This window comes from Wyeomyia smithii, chromosome 1 (genome assembly GCF_029784165.1).
Source record: "Wyeomyia smithii strain HCP4-BCI-WySm-NY-G18 chromosome 1, ASM2978416v1, whole genome shotgun sequence".
NCBI lineage: Eukaryota > Metazoa > Arthropoda > Insecta > Diptera > Culicidae > Wyeomyia > Wyeomyia smithii.
In genome coordinates this window covers 180,384,755-180,403,197 of record NC_073694.1, presented here as the reverse complement: position 1 = coordinate 180,403,197, position 18,443 = coordinate 180,384,755, and the positions used below count along the sequence as shown (strand labels likewise).

Sequence of the window (18,443 nt, the reverse complement as noted above, 5' to 3'; positions counted from 1 at the left end):
AGTACCGCTGCAGTACGAACAGTACCGCTGCAGTACGAATAGAAGTGTACCGCTGGTATGTACGAATAGAAGTGTACCGCTGCAATCATAGACGACGAGAGACCTGCGGTTCTTTACTCCACTGGTACTGTTGCTTTTACCGGCATGTTTTCTTTTAAGACATCAGTTTTTATTAGATTCTGAAAGCAGGTTTAGAAATTGTTCAAGGATGGGGATTGTTTCAAACTTCTCGGAAAACTTTTTTTTGTAGAATATCCCAGGGAACGGATGGTGTTCATTCACGTCGTCTGTGCTAGGAATGCTCGCATGTAATTGGTTCATTATTCGCGTAAATTTGTCATTGAAACTTTTTAAATTTTATCGCTTAGCAATGAAATTATAGTGATAACTAGCATATTACAAAATTGTTATACATTTTATCTATCCAACAACATATTGGTTATTGTTATCCATCATGTGGTTATGCTGTTATTACGGTTAAATCTGACGCAATATTTGCCAGTTTCTTTTCCAATTTTACAGAATACATCCCAGTATAGTTAACAAAGACGTAGTCCCACGTCAAAATTGAAAATTGATAATGGAATTTAACACAATGATATATGACGGATTATGACGGAGTATAATAATAAAGCGGTGGATAATGATGAACCCAAAAGGTCCATAGGGATTCATTATAATCTTTGAGGTTACGAGGTCTCTTTTGGATTGGAATACCGAATAGATTTTGCATATATAATACGACAAAATTCTAAGACTTCACTGTAGAGACGCTGCTAACTTTTTTTTTTACACCTTTTTTAAACATTTTTCTATCAAAATAAGGGAATTCATTTGAAAAGTAATAAGAATGTTCAAAGCAAACTTGTATACAATTCAATTGCATTCAACTTTGCGATATAATTGAATGAAATTGCTTTCGAGAATTTTTTCTCCAGTTCAACAAATCAACTTTAGAACAATTGTGTTGAAAAATAATACTCCAGAAAATCCTGAAAAAAAAACACTCTTCAGCAGTTTCCTGTAAGTTACTGCAGTCCTCGAGCTTTGCACCGTGTAACCACAATGATAAACAAGTGGGCATACTTCCGCCCAAAGGCGGCCCTCTCGATTTGTCAAATCTGGTTTCTAAATCATTCAACAGCCAGCAGGGATGACTCAAAACGGAATTTCCCAACCGGAGATAACTGCGACTGCTATCGAGCGAAGGATTCATTTGATGACGATATTGATCCGGGGAAAGTTGTCGCCTGCCGGCTTGCCTGCCGAAAAGCTGGGGACGATGATGATGGTGTAATTCGATCGCCCTTTTATGGCGTTCGAAGCGGAGTTTAGAAAGACAGACAGGAAGTGAACCGCTGCTCTTCCTGCTGAGTCATTGGCAGTTAAATGGGATTGGATTCGGTACTAAATCAAAATGCGAATAGTCGTCCTATTTGGGTTGGTGGTTTCTATGATTGAGTGGTTTAATACGGTTGTTGTGCGCATGCCGAGAGTTCGGTTAGTTAATCATACTGGGCGGTCACACGACGGGGAGGCCATGTAATTAAGGGTAGCCACGACCGGTCGGCTCTGAAAGCTGTGGTCAGATCTGTTCGAACAATGACAGGACCTGAGATCTGATCTGTGAGAAAATCTACCAACACCGGGGTCGCAATCGAAATTCGCACCGCAAGATCAATCTGCCAGGCAATCGGTTTGCAGTTCTGTATTCTCGCTATAATTATTGCCTTATTATTACATTATGTAAATAAAATGACAGCTTTATCCTGACTTGGACGGCTGAATGGGTTAGTTAGTCGCTGCGGTCGTGGTTTTCCCCTTGCCTGTAGCAACTGCAGCTTTTATCGTTAGGTCATAATATACTGATTAATCGTTATATTATAATAAGACACTCGTAGGACAGCCGCAAGTCCATAAGTGCCACAGTTGGTTTGAACATAACCCCAACTAACAAGACACAAATCAGACTTAAATAAACACATTGTAGCAACCCATGACTACTGGATTACTGCGATTGGCCTCTCGCTCGGGTGCCCCGGCGGTGTACGATTTATCTCTAGATGCGATGGTTGAAATGTCAGCTTAATAGATTGTTGTGTTTTTTTTTTTCATTTTTTATCCGCTAGAATTTCTAACGGCTGTCATTCTGTATGTGGTATATTATCAAAGCAAATAAAATAGACACTGAGCACTGAAATGGGAAAGGTGTTTTCGACGCTGACATTTTATCTTGAGGGAACACCTGGTAAACAGTGCGTACGTGCTAACAGTCTTGGCACGTGCTTGACCTTTTACGAAATGCTATCTTAACTAACAATTTTCTCTCTCTCTCTCTCTCTTTCCAATTTCAGGCCGCGTCGGTTCCTCATCGCCGGACAAGGGCGTCCCCGATATGACCTGCATTTCGGACATCGATGAGAACGGCATCAATCGTAATCTGAAAGTTCGCTACGACCGGGATCAGATTTATGTATCCTTTTCTATAAGAAATGCTAACCTAACCTAGAAATTGATTATGAAACAGCTGAACAGACTGACAGATGGGGAAAGATAGTTTCTGACTGGCTGTTTTTTCTGTAGTTATTATGTGGGATTACACACATTCTATTTCCATCAAATTTTGTTCCGCTTTGGAAAGAATTGGAAGACAGCAGCCAGGCAGGTGCACATCATCTTCGTTCGGTCGGCAGATGGAAAAGGTGCCGATGCGATTTATCAATTTGATGTTCATTTATTAGGCGCACAGTGTGAAGTGAATTAATACGTTTCGCTTAGTGGATAGCTAATGATGAGTTATGATGTGAACAGTTGATTTTTCAAAGCGATGGTGCTGTCACAACCCATAATAACAAAACTGCTCGAAAAAATCTCGATTGAATGTGACAGTTGACGATGATGGTTTTGCTAGTAAACAAAATGCGTGCTCTCCAGAGGATTAACCCCTCTGGAGTCTCCCCTACCGACGGGCGTGCCAGCCGACATCCATTAGGCAAATGGACCTAATAGCGTTTAACAATTAAATTTACGACAGCCGTTTATGATTCGTGACAGCATGCCGTGGGTGTTTTGCTGCCGACAATTTACTATCACTGCCTCACGAGAGCAGTAGGAGGAGGAGGAGGAGGTGCGGCGAGCTCGATGCAGCACGTGTTTATTTATTGTAAGCCTACTATGCGGCAGCCTTTTCGAGCAGCGCGTTGCCTGCACTGGTCAATAGTGAAAAACGGGTTGTTTTATTGTTGGTTTATCTTGCACTGAAACCACGAAGAGTCAAGTTGCTTTCCGCTAATTGAAGCTTTAGGAAGCCGTAAAAGACATTGGGCATTTTACGCCGCTTCAATTGGTTCGAAAATTATCCACACAAATTACTTTGTATGGTGTGGAATGTAAGGAAGTGTTGCTTGAAAAGAGTAACACTGTAGTGGTTGCCCTGCTGATAGAACGAATGTACATAAACTCAAAATGCCACAATCTTCGACAATTGACTGTACAGTGTACAAGTATGCAGTCGTAAATGAATATGCCAGCTGACGAAATTGGATCTAATTTGATGAGTGTCCGTTGGCGATCGTAGGTTGTTTTTATGATGCTGGATTTTGTTTATTAGACGTAATTTTCGATGGAGGCGTGATTCAGCAATTTTGACTAATTAATTTGTTTTCGTACGTTTTCCTACTCTGGTTCGGTACATTCTGTTCTAGCATGAAGTTTGAAAAAATCATAAAAAATGACTTCTACTGACTAAATATTTGAGGGCAAAAGTTCACAAAAATACCACAAGATGTCTGCATTTGTGGTAGAACAATACTCAATTATTCATCATCATAGTCCAAAATCAACAAGGAAAAAAAAGATTCCTGTAAGAATGATTACTGTTTTGCAATTTTGCCTGAATTTGCCAATAAGATCACAGGAGTCCATATGAACTAAGGGGAAGTGCTTTGCTTGTTGGATGTAGTATCCCTATACACCTAGTGATGAGAAACTTATCGATAAAATCGATAAATGCGAGACATTGATATTATCGCCAATTTTTTTACGTTAACGATAATTATCGATATCATAAGGGTGAGCACAAGTCAGTGCGGCTGGTTACTGGAGGAGACCCAAAAGAAGGGGACCTCACCTACCCTACCCCAGGAGTTGCTGTTGCCGCTAGATGTTTGTTGGGTGCTGCTATTCGCCAAGATTTAGCATTGTTGGAGCTGGTGCGGTTCGTCCCGGATGTCACTGAGTTTCTGAGAAAAAATGGTAGCTAATAAGGTATTTATAGTTTTTAGTTTCCTCAGAACAGATGAAATCGACAACTTAGTACTGGAGAACTTTAAAAAAGTTGAAGAGGTTGTTTATAAGACACGACCGCAGAGGTAACGTAGAATACGACAGCCTGTCTTATGCCAATGTATTTCTTGGAATAGGTTTGGGAATGCACTGAATTGGGGTTAATTCTTCAGATAAACTTTGAGGTTAATTGTGTTTGTCAATGCCATTTATTGACAAGTGAATATTTTTTCAACATGGCAAATTTTTTATTTAGTTTTGAATGATTCACAGTGATAATAAAATTCTACATGAGGTGATTTGTTAGCAATTACACTACCCGTCATAAGTTTGGAATCGCTTTACTGAGTATTGCAACACCCAGTTTGAATATTGCAACGCCTCCCGAAAAGTTTAGCATCACCTGGAATAGGCGGATATCTCGTGTTTTTGACAACCTAGAAAGTTGCGGTTTTCAGCAAACTTGTTCCGAAGGTCAAAGGCTACTGTATGGTGGCCAATTCAGTGTGAAATTTTACCGCTATGTGGCGCTAGTGGGCACACAATGAGTCGTATTTTGATTTTAACTAATCTCACGATTCCGACCTACCAGAAAGTTGCGGTGTTCAGCAAACTTGTTCAGAAGGCTAAAGGCTTCTACATGGTAGACAATTTAATACTGAATTACCACGCTATGCGGCGCTAGGGTGCATGCAGTTTTTCATATTTAGACTTCAACTTATCGCGTGATCATTACTACCCACAAAGTTGCGGTGTTCGGCTTGTGCCACCAGTTCTGGTCAAGCATATTACAGTTACAGTTACAGAAATTTGCCCATTTTGAGTGATGCTAAACTTTGGGTGTTGCAATACTCAGTAAAGCGATTCCAAACTTATGACGGGTAGTGTATATATGAAAATTTCAACCGCTATACTGCTAGCCACGCACGCTATATAGCAAGCCACACGCGCTATAAACATGCACACACGCGCTACAGGCATGCATAAACATACGCCATAAACATACACACACGCTTTAAAGCAAGCCACACACGCTAGCCACACACCTTATATATTAGGGACACACGCTTCAAATATTCACACACGTTATGTGCATACACCCTGTATATACATACGCTGGATGATGGTGGCTTCTCAATCCACCTGGCGATGCGAGTCTCTTTCAGTTTCGGGTTGTTTTTTGCCCAACGATATCTGAATCGGATTACCGCTGGTGGGGTCCAACTCAGATCGAAGGGGAGCCGAACTGAAAGAGGTAAGAACTGCAGCTAACCACTACCACCGCCGCTGTTGCCCGCTTCTGATCCCATCACCTACTGCCATCGGTGTTGATGTTCGCTGTTGTTGCCTGCTGCTAGTAAACTGTTTTGCTTGAGGAGAAACAGTCTCTTATATAGGTGGTGGTGGTGGTGATGGTGGCGGCGGTGGCGGTGGTGGCGGTGGTGGCGGCGGTGGCGGCGGTGGCGGCGGTGGCGGCGGTAGCGGTGGTGGCGCTGGTGGTGGCGGTGGCGATGGTGGTGGCGGTGGTGGTGGCCTTGGTGGTGGCGGTGCCGCACGCGCTATAAACATGCACAAACGCGCTACAGGCATGCATACACGCCATAAACATACACACACGCTTTAAAGCAAGCCACACACGCTAGCCACACACCTTATATATTAGGGACACACGCTTCAAATATTCACACACGTTATGTGCATACACTCTGTATATACATACGCTGGATGATGGCAATGAGGTATACAAAGGTAGGGAAGAAGAAGACATTTGTCTGTATTAGTAACGAATAAAGGTCAACAGAAGCACGTGTTGAGGTTGTGACGTGGATCTTCAAAAACAAGAAAACGCCATTTGGAATTGTGTTCCGCATTGTTTTACGACGCAGGTAGGTATTTTCAGCCGTAAACTGTCAGAACCTGTGAAAATTTTTTGAAAAAAATGTTCCGAACGTTGATTTTTGGGCATTGTTTTTTGACTTTTACGTCATCACTGTTAACAAAAAAGAAGCCCTTTAAACCCGAGACTCAAACCATCTCCGTACCTTTCTATATTCCATTGGGATGATAGTGGCTTTTCAATCCACCTGGCGGTGCGAGTCTCTTTCAGTTTCGGGTTGTATTTCCCCAACGATATCTGAATCGGATTACCGCTGGTGGGGTCCAATTCAGATCGAAGAGGAGCCGAACTGAAAGAGGTAGGACTGCAACTAACCACTACCACCGCCGCTGTTGCTCGCTGCTGATCCACGCTGCCTTCGACTACTGCCATCGGTGTTGATGTCCGATGCTGCTGCCTGCTGCTAGTCAACTGATTTGCTTGAGGAGAAACAGTCTCTTATATAGCCCAAAGAGTGCATTCCCGGCTAACTAGGTACTCCATTCTGTCGTCCTATTTAGGGAAAGGCAGCAAGCGACCAATCAAAAATCGACATTTGCGTTTCGACATTGTTCAACAATTTTCAATATTACAATAGCTTGAACAATCAGATTACAATTTTCTGCATTTGGACGGGTGCTTAAAGGATTTTCCAATCGATTGCTGCAAAAATGACAGAAATCGGTTGGAAACTGACTGGGTTTAAAACGTTTGAAATTGGACAATTTTTGTGACGCTCTCGATGTTTTCGGTTTTGAAATTGGATCCCTGTATTGAAATTGGGTCTTTGTAATTGTTGCCGTAAGACGTATTCTACGTCAAAAATATCCAAACTTTTTGCACCATCTCATAAAAAGCAATGATACGGAATTGTAATAAAATGCGTTTTCTTTGACTTGCCAATTCTTATAATATGATGGACATGCATAGCGGCAGTCTATTGGTAATTCTCTGGTAATTGTTTAGTTTAACTTGGAACTGTTTAAGTTTAAAGTATCTGTTACCCAACAAACAAAAAAAGTGTCCTGATTTATACAGGGGGTAGACAAAATAATTGGGATAAATAAAATTATCTCAAATTTTGATGACCGGTTTCATTTCACTGGAAAATTATCCTAGTTTCCTAGTATTACTTGGGTACTTGGCGTGACCAACCTACACCGAAAATGTTTCGGATTTCAAGAGTATGTGTCAATGTGTACATTTTTGCAACGCATAGAACGTTTTAGGCAACTAAATTGTCTATCTAAAATACTTCATTTAAAATAATCTGAGATCACCGATATTTTCTAAAATCATTTTTTGTTTTTAAAATTATATTTTATTCAGAGTAGGATCTTAAACTCATGTTTTTATATTTTTGAAGGAAAGTTCAGATAATTTTTACTGAGATATATTGATTTATAAGAAAAAGGTTCAAATACAATTAAGTTTTCTTACGCGGGGGATGCCTGGTGAAGAAACTATGTTAATTCAGAAATCCGTTTAATAAACCGCTTTAATTAAAAATTCGCGTAAAAAACTACGTTAATTTGAAAATCTGCATAAATAACCTTCCAAAGAAAATTCGCGTGAAAATAATCTGACCTTTTCAAATGTTAATCCAGATAAATTTTTAAACGCAAGGTTGCTTGGTTTAATAAGACCTACACACCCACAATGTTCGATTGAATTCTGCTAGCGTGCTGCAAGCTCAAAGAAAATTAGTACCCCACAGGGAAAAAACAGCCAAAATCAACACCCATACTTAATAAATTCATACCTCGATGATTCTTTGGCGAATTTTCAATCTTTGGCTACTAATGAACTCGAAATAAATTCTGATTTATTGACAATATATGAACCTACGTGAAACAAGATGTCAGAAAAAGTTCTACGCGTTGCAAAAATGTACACTTTTGCATACACTCCGAAAATCCGAAACATTTCCAGTGACCCTTGGTCACGTCCAGTTCTCAAGTAATACTAGGAAACTAGGACAGTTTTCCAGTAAAATGAAACCTGTTTTATCAAAATTGATTCGTGAAGTTTTAGCCATTTAAAAATTGACAGAATTTTGCCTGCTTCAATAATTTCCCTTATTACACAACCTACAAAATGAACTTCGGTTTGAAACTACTCCGTAGAAAGCACTTCTGGTGTAAGACCCGAAGACTTTCCAAAACAAACTGTTTAACTCGTTCGGTTGTTTGAATTTTCATTCGCAGTATCGTAAGATTTGTTATTCAAGGCTCTAACACAATGGATACGTTGCGGTTGCGTTTGCGGCAATTTGGGAAGTTAGCCCACACATTTACTGTCAAATTAACGTCAACGCAACGCAAACGTATCCATTCTGTTTGGGCCATCACTGTCTCTGTTTTTACAAGATTTACATAGCAAAATTTCATTTGGCGAAAAGCTGTAAAATTATCGATACTTATCGATAAAAGCTTCTGGATTATCGATTGTTATCGATGTTTGTTTTGGACGATATTTCCCATCACTATATACACCAATGCATCAGTGAACTACGCGTTGAAGTGCCTGAAGGTACAGACTAGAGGAGAGATGAGAAGAGCAGGAACAACATAGCATACGAATATCAGCAAGGGGGCTTCATCAAGGCAATGAAGGTCAACCTTCTTTGTATACCACAAAAGATCAAAATAATGGACTTTACATCCCAAAGTCCATTTCAACACAAACAAAACATAGTGGTCACACTAATTGAACGGGCGATTAAAATGTCTTGTGGGGAGGCACTTTACCAGACAACAAAAATTTCAACCAAAAACAATTAACCTATACCACGAAGATAAAATAAAAAAGGTCAGCGTACACAGAGCAGACCAGGGGCTAGAAGCAGAAGGTAGAACAAACAATCACAGAAATTCTTATCAGTCCTTTACGTATCGTATCTACTTAAGCGAAAACCCTAGGAAAATTTTACAACGGAATGATATTACTATAACCTCATGCTGGTGAGGATAGTGAAGTACAGAAATAATTCCAGGAGTAAAAGCTCGAAATCAGGATTGGCTGGCATTAAAAAAAAACACCATGATGCTAGAACTGGGATGCGTGACTGTTTAGACACCGGTGTTGCAAGCGAAAACGCAGGTGGAGAGGCCTGCGGTCCGGAGGGGTTGTACGTGCCTATGAAAAACCTGTAAACCTTTTAAACATGGAAAAGTTTTGTGGACGTTAAAATAATGCATCGTGGACTTTTTCAATGAAAATGTGACTGATAAGGGAAGGAGGGGAGCTCGTAGCCTCAAGGTTACAGTCTTGAGGTTGAATCTTAGTAGAATCAGGCCGCTCGGTGTCATAGGCTCCCTTCCATCAAACTACTTGACCCTTCCCTCACGCTGAATTCCAGAGAAAAACTCGAACAGGATTGACTGAAAAGCTCTCCAGGCAGTTATAGGTAACAGAACGAGAATCGGTAAAAAGAAGAGCAGTGAAGTACAAAAATATACAAGCTCTCAAGCTGGCTTTTCCCTACTCCAAAAAGATATTCGTTATTTAAGATATCTAAGATATTTCGTTAAAAAAGGCGTGTAGAGAGATATAAAAATTATAAAAATCCGTCACTGACCACAGTGATGGAAGTACCTTCCTTTCCCGTTATAGTCTTTAGAGATGCAGAGGTAAAGTCGGTCTCTAGCAACAACGGTTGTAACACTTCCTTCTTACCTTCCCTAGGGACCGTAAGGACATGGCCGGTGCGGTAATCGATCTTTACAAGGCGGAAGCTACTGAATTGTTATATTTTGAAGATGATAAATCCATCACGGAGGAGCAACTATGAAATGTGCGGTCTTTCAAGCGTGGGAGACGCTTCAGAAGACCATGATGATGGACTGGTACGACGTTTCAGGCTGTTGGATAGGACGACGCCGATAAGTTGGGAGAAATTGGTTCCATTGAAGACTACGTCCGTCGATGAGTTGGTAACAACGTCTGAAAACCTGAGCGAAGTTGGATTCGAAGTAAAAGATCAGTGGTTGACAACGTTACGTCGAAAAGACTTCAAGAGTACTACAACCCAATGATCAAGGGTAGACGGCTGACATTGTGAATGTTAAGATACTTCAAGACGTGAAATGGTCATTCAAAAGCTCTAGAACAGAGGGTGCGCTGTACACCGAACAGAATCAAAAACCAAAACACGTCGAGAGTCAAGGCAGAAAAGAGTTTTATCAGGAATGGAAGAAGCTGGGCAGTATTGGTTGAACCAAAGGAAAACGGAGAAGTCTTTTTCGACGGATGATTTCAATATTTGACACCAGCGAGCGGTTGGGGCACATGAACCAACAGAGAAGAAAAAGCTCTTGTCGATGGTGGATGGAATCGTGATGAGAAAGAAACTTTTTAAAACTGTATTGCTCGCCTGTAAGGTGAAAGTTTAGCGACACTAATCGCTAATCGTTAACTTATTAATATCGCTATATTTATTGCTCACTAGTTGAACGCTACCGGCGATGCTTGGGAGCAAAGGTTTCGAAGCCAAGATTTTTTTCTATACTTCATTGCTGCATTACCTCAACTCACTTAAACAATATTTCACATCTTATATGTCCATCATCACTTTTAGTACTTCAATATTCCGAGAACGCACAGAACGGAAGTTTCCTTATTGGATTGCATTTTGTGATTTAAGGCTGATTTACAAAAACTGGAAGTCGCCATTTTGGATTTCAAAAAGACGTAAGGAGTTCTACTTTTGGAAGTATTGAAATTGTTGGCCAAATAGCTCTTTAGGTTATTTTGCTGAAACCGGAAGTCGCCATTTTTTATTTCTATTTTTATTGGCAGTGGTATTTTTTATAACTCACTTGTAATCTTATTTATACGATTGAAATGATTTAATTTTGAAAATGTCACTGAAAAAAATAATTCTGCTCCGTGCATTAAGTAAAGTGACCCATAATTGTAGAAATGCTACATTTTGCGGTGATGTTATAGACTAAATGATCTTGAATGCCAAAAGCGACCCATAATTGTGTCTTTTGCCATGCAAATGATATTTTTCTTCTTAACCGTTTTACACACATCAGCTGCAATAAAACTAATTGTCGATAGGAAGTATACATCAGAACACAGAAATAGATAGTAAAGCATTCGTGGTTGATAATTTTTCCGATTTTATATTTATTTTTGAACATTCAGGTAACACGTTGACTGACCCATAATTGTAGAGGGACTGTATGATACGCATAAATTTCAAAAAAAGTATTTTGATGTGTTTTTTTGTATTCTGTATTCCCCGTGGCTCTGTGGTTAGCGATGTCGATTGGCTCTCACACGGTTGTGATATCGTGTTCGATCCCCGATCAGGTCGAAAATCTTTTCGATCTGGATTTTTTTCGACTCAGCACTGTTGTGTACTTATCCAACAACATGCAAAATGTACTAAAAACAATATAGATAAGTTATACAATATAGATAGTTTTGTGAATTATATCTCAACTTTTAGCATTAAGATACCTTTTATTTTTCCTCAAATGTCTTCCTGAACGTTAACGAACATTTTAATGAAAGAGTAATCACATGTCATCGCATTGAATTTTGATTTAGAGGCAAATTCAGCTTAAAACTCATGATTTTGCATGTTTTACGTAGTTTTGTGAATAATATTTCAAGTTTTAGTAATCAGATACTTTTTACTTTTCCTCAAATGTCTATCCTGAACGTAAAAAAACTTTTTAATGAAAAAATAATCACATGTCATCGCTTTGAATTTTGATTTAGAGACAAATTCAGCAAAAAAAAGTCATAATTTTGCATGTTTTACGTAGTTTTGTGAACAATATCTTAAATTTAGGCAATCAGATACTTTTTATTTTCCTCAAATGTCTTTCCTGAACGTTAAAAAACTTTTTAATGAAGAAATAATCACATGTCATCGCTTTGAATTTTGGTTTAGAGACAAATTCAGGAAAAATAGTCATAATTTTGCATGTTTCACGTAGTTTTGTGAATAATATCTTAAATTTTAGTAATCAGATACTTTTTATTTTTCCTCAAATGTCTTTTTAGAACGTTAACAAACATTTCAATGGAAAAATAATCACATGTCATCGCTTTGAATTTTGATTTAGAGGCAAATTCAGCATAAAAAGTCATAATTTTGCATGTTTTAAGTAGTTTTGTGAATAACATCTCAAGTTTTAGTAAGCAGATACTTTTTATTTTTCCTCAAATGTCTTTTCTGAACATCAACAAACATTTTAATGTAAAAAAAACCACATGTCACCACTTATTTTTTTTGATTTAGAACGATTTAAAATGATAGTGGTGTGACAGTGTGACTGTACACCTCAGAGACGGAGGGAATAACATCAATAAGATCAAGCGTTACGGAATTCCATTTTTATATAGTAGAAGATGTTTTGTAAGATTTGGACCACTTTGATCTTTTGTGGTAAAAGCTTGTTCTTCAAAATACTCCTGTGGCTTGTACGATAACTGGAACTCCATTATAGGGTAAAAAGACTGACTTTCAATTGTGTCGTAAAGAGAGGAAATTTAGACAATTAAGACAATTGAACGTTGTTTGAATGAAACATACGTTACAAAAGTAACTTTCGCACTAAAGTATGGTCATCTTTTGAAGCAATTTACGTACGCCATCAGTAATTTACAGTTTTTTTTTAAAATAGTTCTATTGTCTCTTCGCTACAAAATTTAGCGAATTAGCGATTAGCGTTTTGAAGGTCAAAATTTAGCGATGCTAACAGTTTGGCTAACCAGCTCAAAAATTAGCGGAATAGCTAAATCGCTAATTGAATATTAGCGTCGCTAATTAGCGATTAGCGAATAAGCGGAATGGTGCCTACCACTGCTAGTTCCTAGAGAGCGGAAGGTTTGGTTGATCAGATACTGTAACAGAGGGTCACCCGGTACGCACTTAAATTTGTCCAGTGAAAATCTCACAAGACGGCAAAGTACCTCTAACGAATTTTCGGATCTCTCGGATCAAAACAAAAAAAAACATATCGGTTTATTCCGTTCTTCCTCTAGTTGCTTCCCAGCAGCTTCTGCCGTAGTCGTCAGCTCCTCCTCAATGGTCTCCGGCGGATGGTGTTTTCCGCTCCTTGGCGTTTAATTGGGGGTAGCACATAATGTAGCTTACCCACTCCGACGAGCAAACACAGAACGGCCAACGGGACAACCTTCGTTGGGCATACACAACACGAAGTGGAACAAACTTCGCTGTTTCACACGACACAAACTGTAAAAATGAAGCAGTCAAAAACGCGCACATCAACAAAAACAAAAACGCGACGTGTGTCGATTACCGTGGTCAAAGTTAAACTAAATATCCCGCGTTGGCTGTCTCCGCTGTCGACCAAAACAAACCCGCCGAGACGTCGAAGGCAGCACTCAGCACCAGACTTCTGAAAATGACTGTCTTTCCGTGACAACAAATCTTAAACTAATTCGGCTCTCATTGTATTGCACAGATCTCCCTGCTCCCCATACGTTCGGTTAACAGTCCGACAGCGACTGACGACAGCGCACACATGCAATGCCAAACGGGCTGTTATTTTTCATCTCCTTATGTCTGCTGGTTCTTTCAAGCTGTCGCTAATGGTAGCCTTTACAGCGCGAGTGCCTTCGGCACAAATCCGAGCGGGCTGTCAGGTGATTATTATTCATGAGAGTAAGGTCGATTCTATACTTCAAGTGAGGTAGTGTGAAACATCTTTTTTCTCGTGTGGGGAATAATATCAACAATGGAAAAATATATGAAACGGTTTGCTCCGTGTTCATCATGGCATTGGCCTAAGAAAAAGGAGAAACGAAGGAGTATAGAAGGAGGAGAAACGAAGAAGTCATTATAATGTCATACCGCAGTCTTTTTCCGAAGCCTGCTCAGCACACCACTTTTTCACAGCAAGAGGAAAGTTTCGGTCTATCTAGCCCTAACAGTTAATTGACAAATATGACAAAAAGATTATCGAACCTAGCTAACGCGACAATATCGTTCATAAACAAATTCAAACTAATTTACGTGATTGATATTCAGCGTAAGTAGTCAGCAGTTGTCATGTTGGGTAATTTTATCTTGCACGCTCTTGCAGTGATACTCAAATTTAGGGAAATTTTCCAGTCGATGCTAAAATTGCAACCGCATAGGTTACAGTAGGGTAGTTTGGGGTAATTTAGACCCTCTAAGGAAAACTCCTGTTATTTCGTAGCCTGTGTTTTTCATCCTATAAACGTAAGGTATCATAGTAATATTGACCTGTTTTTTTTTATGTTTTTACACGATAAAATCATGATATTGAGGCCAAAAGAACAAAAAAAAAAAAAACGATATTAAAAATAATGATTTTCGGACATAAAAAAATCTTTTGGGGTGAAATGGACCAGCTATTGAGGTAATGTGGACAGTGTTTGGCGTAATGTGGACAGGGTAAAAAATGTGAGTTTTATAGCATCGCTCCTAAACCACGTGATCATAAAGAGGGGGACGGGGGGGTTTGAAAGACCACGCACGGAAGTGGCGGGTTAACGAAATGACCAAGTGGTCTTTGACTTATAGTTTATTGTTGCCACCAAGTCAAAAATGAAGCTTTTGTATTTTAGGAATATAGAATGTACTGAAAGTTTAATAATAAAAATGTAAAAATTTTAGTGAACTTTTGGCATCTGAAAAATGAAAAGACCAAGATCTTGGGAAAGAAAAGTAGATCTTGGGTGACTGCCTTTCATAGTTGAAATTTTCAATTCTTTAACGTAGAAAACGCAAAAACAACAATAAAACGGATTCTAAAAACATGGAAAGTGTCCGTTAGGCGTTGTTCACAAACTACGTAACGCATGAGAGGGGGGTGGGGTGGGGGGCGTTATTACTATTACATAAGGGGGAAGGGGGGTAGTTGAGGCAGTTACATATCTGTGATGTTTGCCTTAAATTGCAAATTCGGAGGGGGGGGGGCATGTTGTCCAGCATCACGTAATATTAGGTGGAGGAGTCGTATCGCACGTTACTTATCGTTATGTGGGGAGAGGAGGAGGGGGTCTGAAATCTAGGTTTTTTAGGGAAATTTTCCAGTCGATGATAAATTGCAACCGCATAGGTTACAGTAGGGTAGTTTGGGGTAATTTAGACCCTCTAAGGAAAACTCCTGTTATTTCGTAGCCTGTGTTTTTCATCCTATAAACGTAATGTATCATAGTAATATTGACCTGTTTTTTATGATTTTACACAAATAAATCATGATATTGAGGTCAAAAGAACAAAAGAATAACGAAATTAAAAATAATGATTTTCGGACATAAAAAAATCTTTTGGGGTGAGATGGACCAGCTATTGAGGTGTTTTCATATGAAAATTAGACATGGCTTTACTGGAGTAAGTGTTGGCAAATGCATCTACCGCTAATACCGCCGCTATCGTAAGAAAGCGCGTCGTTTCATGTGGGGAATAATATCAACAACGAAAAATGACGCGCGTCTAAGAACACCCGAACTGTTTCGCCATGCCGCTTCCATTTACTTTCTTATAACATCGGCCTAATGGAAGTACCGGCTGCACCTACCGCTGAGGCTGTTACCATACTGCTACTGAGTTTTGAGGTACTATGCTAGAAGATATTTAGAAGCTTATTGGAATAGTGGTCAAACATTAATAGTAGGCTCATTAGACATAAACAAAGCATTCGATAATGTCAAATTAGAATCTATAGAACATATATTACAAGAATTGAATGTACCGCAACATATTATCAATAGAGTTAGACAAACGATAAATTTTGAGCGTACAAGTATTTTATGGGAAGGCATAGAAAGCAATCAAACAATAAAATCTAGAGGAATAAAACAAGGCTGTCCAATGTCCCCGTATATATTCACTTTGATTATTCAAAAAATATTAAAACAGATTAAAGAAAAGAAAGGAACATTAAATATCTTAGAATTGCATGACAAAGGTCTCCCAATTATCCTAGCCTATGCAGATGATTTATTACTGATAACTAAAAATGTAGATGAACTTGAAAAAATAATTATATTATTAAAAGCAGAATTAAGTAAAGTAGGATTAGAATTAAATACAGTTAAAAGTAAAATATTAATAAGGGAGCCTAATTCAGACAGAAATATTCCTGACATTATTGAAATAGATAACGATAAATATGAAGTCATACAAACATTAAGATACCTTGGAACATATTTTACGGAGACATTGGATAGACCAAATACAACAAGAATTAGATGTAGACGAGCTCTCAACACCACAAGAGTAGTTTTAGAGTTTATGAAAAAATTTAAACCAAGCTGGTATATAGCAAAACTAATATACAAGACTGTTATATCACCGGCAATAACCTACGGCCTCAAATCAGCGGCATGGGTTAAAAAGAATAGAACATCGGTTGCTAGATACGAATTGCAAATTATTAGGGAATTATTAAAATTAGCTAGGGATAGGCCAAAAGGTAGAATAAGGGTTTCAAAATTATTAAATGGTAGAACAGCAGTGAATAGAGCAAGAGTAATGAGGCTGAAATACTGGGCACACATACAAAGAAGAGAACAAGGACACCCATTAAAATCAGCTGAAAGATTGGAATTTACGGGAAAAAAGAGAGGACGACCCGCGAAAACATGGAATGACACGATTAGGGAAGACAAAAACAAACTAATGGAAATATCAGAAACAGAATGGCACGAACTAGTGAAAAATAAAACAGAATTTAAGAAAAAAGTGGAAGAAATTTACAATACTATAGGAAGTGAAGAAGAATCCAGCTCAGAAATCGAATAATAAACATGACATGAGATTTATACCAAGATGGCCGAATAAAAAAAAAATTAAAATAAAACAGATTAAATATACAGACAACAATTAATGTGTATATAGATATAAAAAGAAATTGGAATAAATATAATTTTATGCAAGTGTGTATGTATACAATCTTAATACCTTAATCGAAGGACGTAAAACGCCCGTCGTTATTTATTCATCTAATTAAATTTCTATTTACTCAAAGATATTTTTACACTTTTCACTTCCATTTCAAAAAAGGAAACATATATATATATATATACACAGGGTGATTTACCAATTCTCGTCAGTCATGTCATGGTTTAAACTGTCATCCTTCTCCAGTAAGCTGCCTAATTTCATCTATCAATTTTCTGGCATACTTTCCTACTTTTATCTTATTGGAAAAATTAAGAAAAGACACAAATAGTTCAACGGAGCTTCTAAATTTAAGTGTGAAAAAGCCACTCTTACAGTTCCTTTTGGTCAACACATTTCCGAAGCGAGGATCTGCCATTGTAAGGTTGGGGATCTTACACGAGGATATATCAATGGGGTCAGTTGGTAGGTTAACCGTAGGCCGTTTGAGTATGAGGAACTCAAGCGCAGCAGTGTACGTTTGGGATCGAGACCGTATGATAGCAGTCAGTTGGAGCTTGATCTGCTTCGTGGCTTCGTGTTTTCTGGGATGTGTTTCGATATAATCGTATCGTATCTTTAGGGTGATTCATTTAATTAATTTTAGTTATACTGTAGTGTAAGTAAATATGATAAATTCAAGAACTTAGGTTGAGGTTTAGATCAGGGTTTAGTTTAACTAATTCTAGATTTAATATTAAGCTTTAAGTGAATAATAGTTTAGATGCATTTTGAATAATTATGATACAGATTTTAGTTAGACTTTTGGTTGATTTATGATTCAACATGAATTTCAAAACCCTCTTTTGTATATTTTGGTCACTATATGGACTCTATTGGTCACTATTTTAATGCAAAAGTCACTAAAGTCACTATTATTTTGATACTAGCCCTGATATTTCACGAGAAAATCGTAACCAAATATCGCTAGCGGCGAAGATGTGTTGTGTGAAAGTTTTCTTCGGCCGGGAAAAATATCTAGATGTGTGAAAGTGGCAGTTTAAATTTTGTCAAAAAAAAACAATAAAAATGTTTGAGTTTTTTAATGGAGTGATTCATTCATGCGAACAGAAAAACTTCAACGTCAAAGGTAAGTTAATACACATTGAGTTTCTGAGTGGAATAAAAGCAGTAGAGCTTGGCAAACTGAATCCTGCCCACAATACATATCACATGATGAAGCAGTCAGTTACACTATATATATATATATATATATATATATATATATATATATATATATATATATATATATATATATATATATATATATATATATATATATTAAATACGGGTCAATTCTTTTGATATTGATATGTCAAATGAATTGAAAGTCTGAGAATAATAATAGAATCTATTAGATTCTAATATTATTTTGAGGCGGGG

The 18,443-nt window shown here is 38.2% G+C and overlaps 1 protein-coding gene across 1 annotated transcript in view; it reads left to right on the top strand.

Moving 5' to 3' along the window:
- LOC129717698 (myosin-I heavy chain) overlaps positions 1-18,443 on the top strand; it is a 130,574-nt gene that overhangs the window by 57,164 nt on the left and 54,967 nt on the right. Inside the window, exon 2 of the mRNA XM_055667797.1 lies at positions 2,355-2,473. Within this exon, the coding sequence (XP_055523772.1) occupies positions 2,355-2,473 (119 nt within the window). The remainder of the gene's footprint in view (positions 1-2,354; positions 2,474-18,443) is intronic.